The 14,435-nt window shown below is 40.6% G+C and overlaps 1 protein-coding gene across 1 annotated transcript in view; it reads right to left on the bottom strand.

Annotated features, from left to right (window-relative positions):
- The window catches only part of CNTN5 (contactin 5), a 139,212-nt gene extending 125,005 nt beyond the window's left edge, over nucleotides 1-14,207 (bottom strand). Inside the window, exon 1 of the mRNA XM_039338372.1 lies at nucleotides 14,050-14,207. Coding sequence (XP_039194306.1) covers nucleotides 14,050-14,207 — 158 coding nt within the window. The remainder of the gene's footprint in view (nucleotides 1-14,049) is intronic.
- Nucleotides 14,208-14,435: the final 228 nt, after the last annotated feature.

Raw genomic sequence — 14,435 nt, forward strand, 5'->3', positions numbered from 1 at the left:
TTTCCTACTAGCTGTTAATATATCTACATAAAACCCAAACAAACACTTTGTAGATAATTAGAGGCAGACTACAAAACAGATAACTTAGTTTCTCATGGGAAAATGTTGCCATTGGAGGAAGGAAGAGGTAGAGAAATGAGTCTCAAGAGCATCACTGGCAAGAATTAGGAGATGTTTACAGTGGCTGGCACAAGCTAAGATGGACCTTGATAGTGGTGGCTCTTGAAAATGTTGTGCTGGTTTCACTAAAGAAAAATGCTGGTTGGTTAGCAAGATGCTTATTGTCCCAAAGGTGCTTTTTCAAAAGACAACTGGACTTTCTTTGTTTTTCTTTGAAGACATTTCACAAACTCATGGCACAACATAGGAGAACAAACCCATCAGGACAACATTCAGCCAGGCCATCCACATTTGAAAGACAAGGCCAGTCTTTTGAGTACAGTCCACATTCTGGACAGAGCTGGTTGAAAGAGGGATCAAAGAGGCCATCTACATTAAAACTGAACAGCCCACTCTCAACGGGGAGGGGGGTATGACACTACATATCTCCTGTTTACAACAGAGTCCTTTCAGCAGTTCTAAAAAGCTTTAACCCCATTTGCACTAGTCCGATGACCCTGAAGGCACAGATACCTCCAAGTGGCCTCAATGACTCTCAGAAAAAGAGTGCTAATGATCAGATGACTGCAAGGAATATAAATCTTTCCATTCCCCACCATTCAGTCAAAACTGAGGAAGCTTCTTGGATGAGAAGCAAAATGTATTCAAGGAAAAACAAAGTTGCCTCTGGAAAAATCACCTTTGGGACAACCATGACCTGGGTGACTGAGAATCTTCTTTGACAAGATGCTTATTGGTTCAAAGACACCTTCAGGGAAGATTGCTGAAGAGAATTGTTGAGTAAAATCTGGACAAAGACCGACCGAAGACCTGAAGAGGAACTTGGTTTGTTCAGTGCAGATCATCCCAAAGATGCTTTTTCATGAAGCAACTGGACTTTCTTGTTTTTTCTTTGAAGACATTTTGCTTTTCATCCAAAGAAGCTTCTTCAGTTTCTTCAGAGCTTAAGAAGCTTTTTGGATGAGAAGCAGAATGTCTTCAAAGGAAAAGCAAGGAAGTCCAGTTGCCTCATGAAAAAGCATCTTTGGGACAACCATGACATGAATGACTGAGAATCTCCATAGACGTTCAGGGCAGATGATCACTCAAGGACTGAAAGCAAAGGAAGAGAAAAAATGTTCTACCAACCAAAGAGAAAAAGCCTGTGTCACTCTGATAGAAAAAGCCAGACAGGATATATATTTATCCATTTTCTCATTTCTAAAACATGTCATAAATAAAGAGTAGAATAATTAGAAATAATCATGTGCAACTACACGATAGAGCAAATTATAGCTTGCTTAATATGTATGCCATTAGAGAAAATTTGGGCTTTGGTATTCAGTAGTAAGAAAAATAAAAGTTCTGTCTACAAAACAGTTTTAAAAGTCAAGCAGCAGCATTAACGAGGGGGGGGGAGGCAAGGAGGAAGCAAGTTTTGGAATGCAATTAGCCAGAAATAAATTCTGCTTGCAGAGCCAGACTGGGGAAAATAAAGCTAACTGATGCCATCTACGCTATTGTGGTTAGATAACACATTAATGACAAATACACAGCCCCACACACTTGGTTTGGAAGAGCAGTGTTCCATGATTGAGACATGCTTGCACTGATATCCATAACTTCATTTTGCCAGTGGGTTCTCAAAGACACTGAAATCAAGGCCAAATCTGAGACAGCATCTTGCTGACTTAGCTGTAGCAGGAAAATATATCTGAAGTGACTGATGCATTCTTGATTGTTTTGCTGTTCTTTAGGCCTGGTGAAACATGGGCAGCTAGACAATACAATTTTGAAGTGGGAAACACTAAAGACCACTTTTACAAGATAAAATAAGATAACCTTTATTGTCATTTTTTTACTGTGGGCACAATGGCACACATCAAAAATGAAATTTAGTTGCCCGCTCTCAAAGTGAACACATACATGACACACACTTAAACATACTATATACAACATATGTATAGTCTCACACACCTACATATACATATACAAATACAATAGGCTTAACATGATTTTGGGAAGGGAAAGGAAGGGAAGAGAGAAAAGAATGAAAACTCCAGAAATCCAAGGAGAAAATCCTAGAAATCTTATCTCAAATTTACACAGTGGAGTCATGAAATTGAAATACTTCTCTTGGTCCGATCAATATTGCAAGATTTTGAGGTTATCTAAAATTGCACTTCGGGAAAGTAATCACGATGCAATATCCTGCATGCAAGCAAAGCCTTCATTTTTAACTTATATTCTAGCAGCACCAGTACAGTTGACGTTGTTTCCCCAGTTAGGGCCCACACTTAACAAGCCTTGTTGGCTAAATCTTTCTGATGCCAAATTTACCCTAAAAGAAATCCATTTACTCTGTTGCAGGACACAGCCAGCCTGCTTCTCCCTCAGATCCAAGATTCCACACCAAGAACAATGAGACTCTCCATGGTATATCAGGGGGCATCCATAGCAATTTGAAAATGGCAGGGGCAATCAGGCTAGCCCCATCCGTCTTGGCAGAACTGCCACATGGGCAATGTGTATTGAAAAGGGGCAGGGCTTTGATTGCTTGGTTGCACCCATTATTTGGAAGGCGGTGATCATCACCAGGATGTTCTCGCCTCAAGGAGAGTCCTTATTCATTACAGCAGATGAAGCACTGTGTAGAGGTAAACTAAACATTGGTAACTCATTTCTTCACTGGGAGAGGAAACCATATTGTCTATTAGGCAGGTGATAAACTCGCAATCTTCATTGACCCTTCCAGAATTAGACAAAGACAAACCACTTGGGATGAATATCATGAGAATTATTTTGACTTTCTGACTTTTAATTTTTTCATTAGTTTATCAAAATATAAAATACAAAGAAAAATGAAAATAATGGGAAAGTAAGGAAGGAAAAAAGGCAGAGGAAAAAGTGTAGGGGGAAAAGGGGGAAAGAAAGGAAAGCATTGACTTCCAATGCTTTTTAGTACAGTAGAATAAGACAATAATATACAGCCTCAACTTTTTACTTTTACATAATAATATATACTAGCCAAGGAAACCAAGCTTCCAAAGAACACAGTGGCTGGACACCATCAAAGTTGACACCAGGCAGAGCATAGAACAATTCAAAGAAGTAGTGCAAAACCGGATGTTGTGGAGAGACACGGCTCATAGAATCGCCAAGAATCGGATACAAATGAATGGATAATATCAGCATCAGCATCAACATCAGCATCATATACTAGACCAGTGGTGGCGAAGCTATGGCACACATGCCAGAGGTGCACTCAGAGTCCTCTCTGTGGGCCCACACACCATCGCCCCAGTCCCGCCTCTCCCCGCAGCCCCCTCCTCATCAGCAGCCCTCCAGGAGGAGAGTCGCCCTGGATGCAGCCTGCGAGGAGCAGCACAGCCAAGCACATGGCAGCTGGGCAGCAGGGACAAGACTCCACCCTGGTGCCCCAGATGATACTACGGGGTACGGGCGGAAGGTGTGGCTGCCATGGCGCTGCAGGGCTGCCTGGGCAATCTGCTGCAGTGAGCCATGGAGGTGGGGGTGACCCTGCAGGCAGGTGGGGTGGGGTGGAGTGGGGGGGTGGAGCAGGGGCAGGCAGGGTGGGGCGGGGCAAAGTGGGGCGGGGTGGGGGTGAGGCAGTTTTGGGGCACTCGGTCTCTAAAAGGTTCGCCATCACTGTACTAGCCATTTCTATAACAACAAACCTATCTAATCAGCAAAAACCAAAGTCAAAGTTTTGGGGTTTTTTCCCCCACTTGAAGCACAAAGTCCAGAAGCAGGGAATTATTCTGACTTAACTTAAGCCTGTATTACTGGATGAATACTGGGATGGCCAAGATGCAGGAGATGCAGAAGCAGGCTGTCACCCCTGGATTGGGTAAAATCAGATGCTCTACTGAGCTCAACTGGCTGTGGTGGATGCCTATGATAGTGTGAAGTACTTTGAGATATATATTTTGGGGCATGAGGGGAAAGGGGAGCAAGATAAATATGTGTCCAGTATGCAATAATTAAATGTTGCATTACATCCAGTTGATGAGTTTGTGTGTGTGTGTGTGTGTGTGTGTGTAAAATGTAGACATAGCTATGTTATATACATTTCTAATATTTTATACATTTTGTATTACTTTTTTTAAAAAAAAATCAATTGATAATAACTGATGATTGCATAATTGCTGGAATAAGCAGCCTAGCATAACTTCCATTTCTGACATATACCAATTTACAAGTCCATCTCAGACAACTTAAGATTTAATGTGCTATGATGTAGCCTCTGATACGGTATATCAATATATTCCTTGTTTATTCAAATAACACTCCTGTACAGAAGAAGAATACCCCTTTCTTCTAGCAAATACAAACCAGGAATTGATGGGATCAGTGCAGAATCAGCTTCATCTCTGGAAAAGCATTTCACTTAACTATTCATTTTCAACACAGCTATTGTGGGCGTCCCTTTTTATGATTGCCAAAGAAGCTCACTCTGAATCAGAAAAAAACTTCCTCTGAGATCCACCTTCACTCTTGCAAAGAGGAGGATAGCACTTATAACATTGACCACAGAAACTTGTTAAGTTTACAAAGCTGAAAAGAACAACCACTGGGAGAAAAAACATAGTGTGGAAGCAAAGCTAAAAGATCCCATGGAAACTACCTCTAAAGCTACTTGAAGTGCCCTTTCCAGATGGTTTTCTTTGGCATCTATATCATTCTCATTTTTCTAATGACAAGATAAAAAGACTTTTTTAAAAAGAAAAAAAATCCATACATATTATGAAGTCTTTTTAGAAATATCCGAAACATTATGTGTTGACAAGATTCTTACATTTGCATGTACTGATTTCATTATTAGTAGTGGTAGTATTGTTTTTATGTTTTTATACTCAGTTTACACTGAGTGGTTTAAGCAGTTTTGTCCATGGCCAGAGGGTCAATAATTGTTGGATAGTTGAGAAATGCAAAAGAGGAGAGGAGAGGAGGGGAAAGGAAAGGGAAGGGAAGGGAAGGAAAGGAAAGGAAAGGAAAGGAAAGAGTTTGCCTCAGAAATTGATTACTGTGAGGGAAGTCTGATTAACCTAGTGAAATTCAAAGACAATTTCATATTTTTAGATGAACAGACATTTCTTGATTCTTTGTGTGTATTTGCACCTTCTCACAAACATTATGCAATTGCATGTTTAACCCCCAAAGCCATTGCTTTTGTTTCAGTTTTGATGGACTATGCCAGATAGCCATGGCAGTTGACTAGCTCAGTGAAGATCAGTTCTTGTTTCTGAAGATCTTTTGCTTCTTTTAACCAGAAAGTATCTTGATCTTCGTCTAACCCCTTTCCTCCTGGAGAACCAAAATCTGGCCTTTGGGGGTTCAGGATAATAATTGGACTCCTCTTTTCTCCTCGTGCCTCTGTTTCCATATTCATCCTGCCTGACAGAATATGAAGTAGAAAAGCATTCCCTGGATGGGATGGGCCACCTCGTGTACAAAGCCACCATGTACCTTTGGCCTGCCTGACATAGTGCTCCCCAACTGTAGTGGTTGGACTACAGTTCCTAGAATTGCAAAGAGTTGCTAACCTCTGGGGGTTGGAGTCCGAAAGGGGTAGCATTCAGCATCATCTTTATTACACATATCCTTGTTGAAGCTTATTCAGGTAGTCCCTTAGAAAGAAATGGATTTGTTGTCCACATAGACACAAATAGATGAAACCACCACTTAATAAGTGAAAGGAATAAAGTATTATTCAGAAATTTCCAATGTCGATAGAAGAAGCCACCTGAAAGTCATAAAGTCAGGCAAGTAAATTACAGACAAATAAGAAAAGCAGAAGTTGCTAGCTAACTGAAATTGCAAGCAGAGAAAATATCGAAATAACTATAGGAGACGAACTGTGCTAACGATGGTGAAAGGTAGGATATGGACAATGGGGCTTCCTGGAACATGGGAAGGACAGTGGTTTTAGGTGGTCCGGATAGTTTATTGGATGATTAGGGAAGGGGCGTTGATTGCGATAGGGGAGAAGGGAAACTGCGTCGGAGGTAGGATATAAAAATGTGTCAAACAGCTCTTTAAGGTACGGCTGAACTTCTGTGTGTGTTTCAGTCCACCAAGCCTTTGCAAACGCTTTATTTTAAATAAAACTTTGTTGCTGGAATTCCAAGTGAGTTTGTTTGTTTTGGGATCTTGAGCCACGTTCCAAACAATAACTATTATGTCTTGTGCACACACATATGCACCTCTACATAATAATACATAATGATGCACAATAGAAAATCAGATGTCTATTTTTATTTTTTAAATTTCTGTAAAAGGGCTTTAAACCTTTTCAAAAAGAATGCAAATGAGTGTATGTGTGTGCGTTGGTGCATGTGCGCTTGCGTAAACATGTAGGGCAATCTTCATTAATCAGTAACACAGTATCCTAGTTTAATTACAATGAGCAAAAAAAAAAAAACCCGAAGTAAATCATATGCATTGAGGAGTCGCACATTCTTTCTAATTCTTTCTTTTTGTCTCTTTCAATCAAAACAATTTCCCAAGCTTGAAAAAAGAAAAAAACAAAAAGAAAAGTCTCTTACCTGCTCAATTTGAGAAAGGAACATTTGCTTTGCAAATCCTTCTTTCTATTTCCCTACCCTACCCTACCCCCCCCCCCCAAGAGCATCTGGCGTGCCCTGAAAGCACTTTAAGACACATTTTCTAATGTGAGTAGCTGGATTCTCATTTCAGTCCTCATTTACATGAGATGGGAAAGTTAAGCTGTAAATGGTACAGCAGCAAGAGAATAAGTTAGGCTGTTTTTTTTTTTTTTTTTTTGTGGTTTACAATTTTCCTTGCAATGAAAGTTGCTCGTTAAAGGCAGCATGGATACATAATTACCCTACCCTATGTTGTCATATTTCCATTGCCAATGGGCCAAGACAATCAGCAGCACAATTTCTGCTCAACAACAGAGAAACCTCTTCAGGCATAAATCTTTTGAAGTTTTGAAGATTATTTTCGGAATATATGTTCTCAAAAGAAATGCTGTTCAAAATTCCATCCTTCGGGTAGCAAAGATCTAAAATATTCCTTCCTCACAACCACAGGGAAGGGAATTGCAGTAAGACTTACGTATAAACCCTCATTTATTTCTCCAAATATTTTCCCAGGAATTTTTTTGTTTTGTTTTTATAATTGAAGTAATTATCAAACTATTCAATATATTCCTATCTTGATACCATTGCTCAATATCAATATCAAAGTTTTAAAAATGAAATACTCCATAACTTTCTCTTGTATTATCTTGACTAAAGTTAGCACCAGAATAGGATGATGCCACTAAGAAACTCAAGGACTTGAGGCTAGACTGGGAAGTTGAAAACAAGCATCCTGAAAGAAGCAAATAAAAAAACCTGCATGTATGCCAGTTGCAAGAAAATTAGATCCATACATGAACTCAGTCAATGTTGACTTTATGTTTGTAAAACTTGTGATTTTTTTTTTGACCGATTACTCATTGCTGTAAAGGCACCTGAATAAAGCAGAGATATCTAGTTGCAAGTAGTGAAAAGATTAAATAAGTAGCCATTCAGTTGTTGTTTTTTACAAGAAAAACCCCAGAAAATTAATTCTATTTGCATGAAAGCCAGCTGGGTGACTTTGAGTCAGTCACTGTTTCTCTGTCTATCCCCTCTCATCGGTTTGTTGTTGTGGAAAAAATAGGAGCAGGAAGGAGTATTAGGCAAGCTTGTTGCTTTGAGTTATTTACAAAAAAATAATAAAGATGGGTTAAAAATAAATAAATACATTTAATAATAATAATAGTAAAGTTGGAAGGGACCTTGGAGGTCATATAGTCCAACCCTCTGCTCAGGCAGGAAACCCTATACCATTTCAGACAAATGGCTGTCCAGTCTCTTCTTAATAATTTCCAGTGTTGGAGCATTCACCGCTTCTGGAGGCAGGTTGTTCCACTGGTTAATTGTTCTAACTGTCAGGAAGTTTCTCCTTAGTTCTAGGTTGCTTCTCTCTTTGATTAGTTTCCACCTGTTGCTTCATGTCCTGTCTTCATGTCCTGCCTTTGAAGAATAGCCTGACTCCCTCTTCTTTGTGGCAGCCCCTGAGATATTGGAACACTGCTATCATGTCCCCCCTCGTCCTTCTCTTCGTTAAACTAGACATACTCAATTCCAGCAACCGTTCCTTTTATGTTTTAGCCTCCAGTCCCCTAATCATCTTTGTTGCTCTTCTCTGTACTCTTTCTAGAGTCTCAACATCTTTTTTACATCGTGGTGACCAAAACTGGATGCAGTATTCCAAGTGTGGCCTTACCAAGGCATTGTAAAGTGGTATTAATACTTCACGTGATCTTGATTCTATCCCTCTGTTAATGCAGGCTAGCATTGTGTTGGCTTTTTTGGCAGCTGCAGCACACTGCTGGCTCATATTTAAATGATTGTCCACTAGGACTCCGAAATCCCTCTCACAGTTACTACTATTGAGCAAGGTACCCCCTATACAATACCTGTACATTTGGTTTTTCTTGCCTAAATGTAGAACCTTACTTTTTTGTGCAGATACACGCTCAAGTCATGACCCCCATTGTGTCACTCTTCAGGACTACTTAGTATAAAGAAGATGCTTCATAAAGTAGTCCTCTTGTAATTGCTTTATCTAGCAAACAAGTTCAAAATGCTATTTTACTTATCTGGAACTGCACTGAACAGAGGAGACTTATAGGATCTGTCAATATGTTCATCAACATTTCCACGCATAGAAGTTGTCAAGCGTTTCAATTTTGATCACACGACCATGGGAAAACTACAATGGTCATAAGTGTGAAAAATGGTCATCAGTTGCTTTTTTCAGTGTTGTTGTAACTTTGAATGGTCACTAAATGAATATTGTAAGTCTAGACTACAATATGAACTTGTGAACCTCATTGTGTCAACGCTGCTAACATTGGATGTTCCCGCTTTGACAACTGATGAAAATGCAGCCATTTTCTCTATTCCTTTACAATGCTTTTCTTGCTTTAGAAATCAGGTGCAGCAAAGGGGAGGGGGGTTGGAATGTAAACTCAGCTAGCCATAATATATCGCTGTGATGGGAACTCAAGGACAAGCTGATAACATGTTGGTGAGCTATGGATCTAAGGAGAAAGCCCCCGCTTTAAGCTAATTGGGGAATGTGATTTATGACAGTTTATTGGGGGTGGGAATTGTACTTTGTTACTTTATATCAAGGGGAAGGGAATTTAGGTTTTTTGGGTTCAACTATGTAGTGCTAATACTTTGTTTCCTGAATAAAAGATTCTTTAAGGAAAACAATGCTTCAAAGTTCTTTTGAAGGGTTTCATCTATCGCAGCGATTCTCAACCTATGGGTCACGACCCCATTTGGGGTTGATCGGCCATTTCACAGGGGTGGCCAAGCAAGGCTGTCCGCCATTTTTTTCTCCTTTTCCAGCGGGTGCCTTACCTCCCTTGGGCTGGGCCAGCTGGTGGCCCAGCCGGTGGTCGGCCTGCTCCGTCTCTGCCGCTTGCCAGCTACACCTTGGCTGGCGCAGGGGGCGGCAGCACGCATGCTCGGCACTCCCGGGCAGGGAAAGTCCACGACTTACGACCGGTTTAGTCCTCGACTTACGACCGGTTGGGAGTCGCAGCATTAAAAAGGTTGAGAACCACTGATCTATCAGAATCATGACACATTGGTTTGGGCCTCCCACTATTAGCATTTTGCTATATTGGCTAATGACCAGTGGGAGGCATTACACCATCAATTCCTTCCTTATTGGGAGTCATAGGGTGTAGTTATCTTCCATTTTAGATGTTCTATATTCAACTCTTTAATGAAATTTGGATCTATAGACCTTGCACTTGATAACTATCTCAAAACAGGGCCTAAGCCGTAGATGTGTTGTAGCTGATTTTCAGCATCTATAACTGCATTCGGAAACAAATCAATAGCCATTGAATGGTAATATGAATTTATATGGTAATGTGGAGATTAACTTGTAAACTCATGAACACTCCCTTTTTATACTGACTGAAGATTCCAAGTGGTCTTAAAATATATCCCCATATGGTATGAGTTACAGTAATAAGAATATAAATGGATTATATATGTGTTCTAGGAAAAACTGCAAGTGGTATACTAGTTCAGATGGAAGAGTCCTTTCTCCCCATGATCTCCTCATGTCCATCAACCCAAGGACTCAACCTTTTCACTTTGTAACCAGCAATTGGCCCTGTCTGCTTGGGAAGGGACAAAGCCACCACAGTACTCTAACTTTTACAAGTAGCCCAGGATGATATTGTGATAAATGTCATTCAAAAGCTGCTGAGAAGTCCAGCAGGACAAACATTTGGCCACGCTTCATCCATGTCCCACCACAAGTCCTTCATAAGAGCAGCCACTGTTATTTCCATCAGGCTTAAATCCTGACATCCACGGCTCCAGATAGTCTTCTTCTAGAGTCTTCCCTAATTATCATCCTGTTAAACACAGAAGAGGTTTGTTTTCAGAAATTGTAGATGCTCCATTGCTGGAGGATTTTAAGAAAAGATTGGACATTTGTCTGAAATGGTATAGGGCAGGGGTAGGCAACCTTGGCTCTTTTATGACTTGTGGACTTCAACTCCCAGAATTCCTGAGACAGCATGGAGTTGAAGTCCATGAGTCATAAAAGAGCCAAGGTTGCCTACCCCTGGTATAAGGTCTCCTATCTGAAACTAGAAGACCTCCAAGATCTCTTCCAACTCTGTTATTCTGAGAGTTAGATCAGTCCCTCCTTTGAGGCTGCTGGGACCTCTCCCTTCTGCAAGGAAGCATTGACTTCAGTGAGAATCCAACCCCTTACTCCCCCACCTTGTCTATTTTAATACACATCCATGCCCAGTTAACATCAGCAAGGGCTCTGCCCACGTCCTCAAAAACTACATTCTTAAGCATAAAAAAGTTGGATTTCCTCAAATAAGCTAGAGAATTCTGAGCACACCTCATTTTTTTTTTATTCTGAACAATACGTGGAGTTGGAGCAAATTACAAAAATTGGCAGAGTAGGATTGTAACATCCTTGAGCACTAAATGAAGCCAAATATAATTGTTTTAGGATTGCAAAAAGAAAAAGAAAGGGGAAAAAAAAACCTGAGGAACTGAAAGAAGATAATCTTGGTGCTCGGGGGAGTTAACAACGTATTCATGATGAATAATCACATGCTGGGAGTGTTTACTATCCAAAGGAGCTTTAAAATCCTTCTTCTTAGTTACTGTTAATGCTGACTCATTTATCTCATTTTTAATACCTTATTTTTATAGAAAGCCATTTTCTCCTTAACTTTTACTACTGCTAGGCAATTTTCTTCCCTGGGAATTTCCCCCCCCCCCATTTTCCAAAAAGTGATGTAAACCTTACAAGAGTGCAAGTACGGCTTACGGCTTATAGCTACGTACAGCTACTATTTGGACCAGAACTCCTGCCGCTAAGTGATCAGGTCATTAACTGAATCACATCTGATTTTACAACCATTTTTGCAACAGCCATTAAGTGACTCACAGGGTCAGTAAGTGAATCAAGCTCATCCCTATTGATCTGGATTGTCTGAGAAGATCATAAATGGCGTTCATGTGATTTTAAGATACTGCAACCATCATAAATGCAAGCCTTTGAATTTTGGTTGTGCAACTGAGGAGATGTTGCAACAGTCATCAGCGCGAGTTTTACGCCAGCCACTTTGTTTCAGCATTGTCATAACTTTCAATGGCCATTAAATGAACACTCATAAGTCAAGGACTATCTGCACTCCACATTTTCATCTTGCTGCTGCACTTCACTTGCATAATGAGGGCTTATCAAGTGCCTTACACACACATGCTGTATACACACACATATGTAGGCAAAGGAGAGAGAACTTTAAAAATGCAATAACAAAGTCAGATCAAAAGAAGAAGAAGAAATCAATCTATATTACAGCCAACATGAAGAAGCCAAGATAAGGTACTAACGATCAACCCACAGCATTGCTTGAATATATTCATTACACATGCATTATAAGCCTGCTGCCTCAAGTCCTCTGCGAATAAGCATGTTTGATGTGAATTCAGACTTTTATTATGCTGGAAGTGTTACAGTGTGGTCTTGCCAAAGCCACTTTGGTAAAATTCTGTTTTGACAAGCTTATTTGGTGTAGTGGTTAAGGTGCTGCCTAGAAATCAGGAGATAGCGGCGTCTGCTTTAGCCATGAAAGCCAGCTGGATGACTTTGGACCAGTCGCTCCCTTTCAACCCAAATCACTCACAAGGTTGTTCTTGTGGAGAAAACAGGAGGAGGAAGGGGTAGGTTCGCCATCTAGCAACTTACAAAGCAACAAAGACAGGATAAAATAAATAAACACACTTGTTTAAAAAATTTTTTAAAAATAGTCAGAACTTATATGAAAGCATGACCTTAAGGCAAGTTTGCTTAGTCACTTTTCAACCAAGGCTATAGGCCAGACATGTCAAACAGCCACGAAGTGGTTTCATGTGGCCTGCAAAGCCATCCTGGAAACAGTGAGGGAACTGCCCCTACTGCCTTGGCCCTGGCCCAGACCAGCTGGGAGCCAATGTACAATTTTGTGGTGGCCATCTATGCTGAAACACATTCAGTCTTAGCTCCACAAGGCCGTCTACAAACAGTGAGGAACCAACCCCTGGGTGTATGCTGGAGAGATGTCACCCTTTGTGAGGAATGAAGAAATGAACCATGCCTTGGTGCTTGCCCTGGTCCCACCCCCTTCTGCCAGAGACCCTCAGATCTGACACACTCCTGCCCAGGCCCCCACAGGCACTCTTGACGCGAACGATGTAGAGCTGGCCACACCCATTCCATCCACACCCACCCAATAGGCCGCACCCACCTGGCCCGCCGAGGGCAACCGCAATGCTGATGCAGCCCTCAATGAAATTGAGTTTGACACCCCTGATATAGGTGTATAAGCTTTCTATATCCTTTTCCTTATGAACTATTCCAGTTATTGAATTGGATGAAATCCTTTGAAATCATTGCATCACAAGGCGTCTCTCTTTGGATCAAGAAAGCAGCCATGTCTTTTTTTTTCTCTACTATTTCCTATGTTGTTTTTGCAGACAAAGACAGTCAAAAGCAATGCATATGCCTAAAATGTCTTGCTCCATATCTCTGGCCCTGATTCAATATCCAGTCTTGCTATAGGTTTTGCACTGCATTTCTTAGGGTATAAAATAAAAACTAAGCATTGAAAAATCAATGGGATCGGTCTTCTTGCTTTCATCCTTCGGTGAGACAGAATTAACTTTTTGGGGTTTACAATGTATTGGTTACCTTTTAACTGCCAATAACTTCTGCTATTTTTGAAGCCCAGTCGATAATTTTACTTATTCTCTAGAATTATTTCCCTTGCATGGCTAATTATATGAACTGCAAAAAACGGATCGTGCAAATTGATTTCAGTTATGTTTCTTTGCTCAGTGAAAATCTAGTGGTGAACTAGAGAAAATACAAAGAGGCACCTGCACTGGAGGTGATCAGTTATTCAAAAGTTGGATTACCAAATGTTCATGTAACATTTTACACTAATTCCATTTTTTTGGTAGTTTCGTGTTTTGTGAAACTTTTCCTGCAACTTACATGAGTGGGAGAAATATAAACGATCGTCTGTGTCCAGACTTCAATTAATTATTTTAAATGCTTGATAGGAATACTGTTCTAGTCCTTTTAATGCAGAAGCTAGACTTTGGAGACATCTGGTAGGTTTTCTCCTAGTGCAAAATTGCAGTTTTCTACAAATGTGGCCCACCACCTCTGTCTTTTCTATTTCTAATAGCCTTGTTGCCTTCAAAATGTTAATGTTAGTCCTAACCTTTAAAGCCCTTTATGGCATGGGTCCAGAGTATTCCAAATATCTCAGGAGTCGTCTCAACCCAGTGGGACTAGCCTACTCCAGTGGAAGAGGCTTACTTTGGATCCCAACTGCCAAACAATTTTGGGTGGTGGGATCCAGGAGAATATCTTTTTCTGCTGTGGCCCCCATCTTCTGGTGTATTCTCCCACTGGAAGTGAGGTCGACCCCCACTGTCCTGGTCTTCAGGAAGAGCCTGAAAACCTGGCTCTGCCATCTGGCCTGGGGCTTCAATAGGGACACTTTGCTGGGGGAAGCTGATGATGGGATAAAGAGAAGATCCTCACCTCCATATCAGCCATCCTCTTGTTTTTTTAGATTTCTATTTAATCCTCTTAATTTAATTGTTTTGTATTATCTTTTCAATCTTTTTATTATATTTTAAGCTGTCCAGGGTCACTGCAACAATGAGATGGGTGGCATAAACATTAAACAAACAAACTAA

Source organism: Crotalus tigris, unplaced genomic scaffold (assembly GCF_016545835.1).
Source record: "Crotalus tigris isolate CLP2741 ecotype Arizona unplaced genomic scaffold, ASM1654583v1 scf7180000017698.756297, whole genome shotgun sequence".
In the NCBI taxonomy this organism is placed as follows: Eukaryota; Metazoa; Chordata; class Lepidosauria; order Squamata; family Viperidae; genus Crotalus; species Crotalus tigris.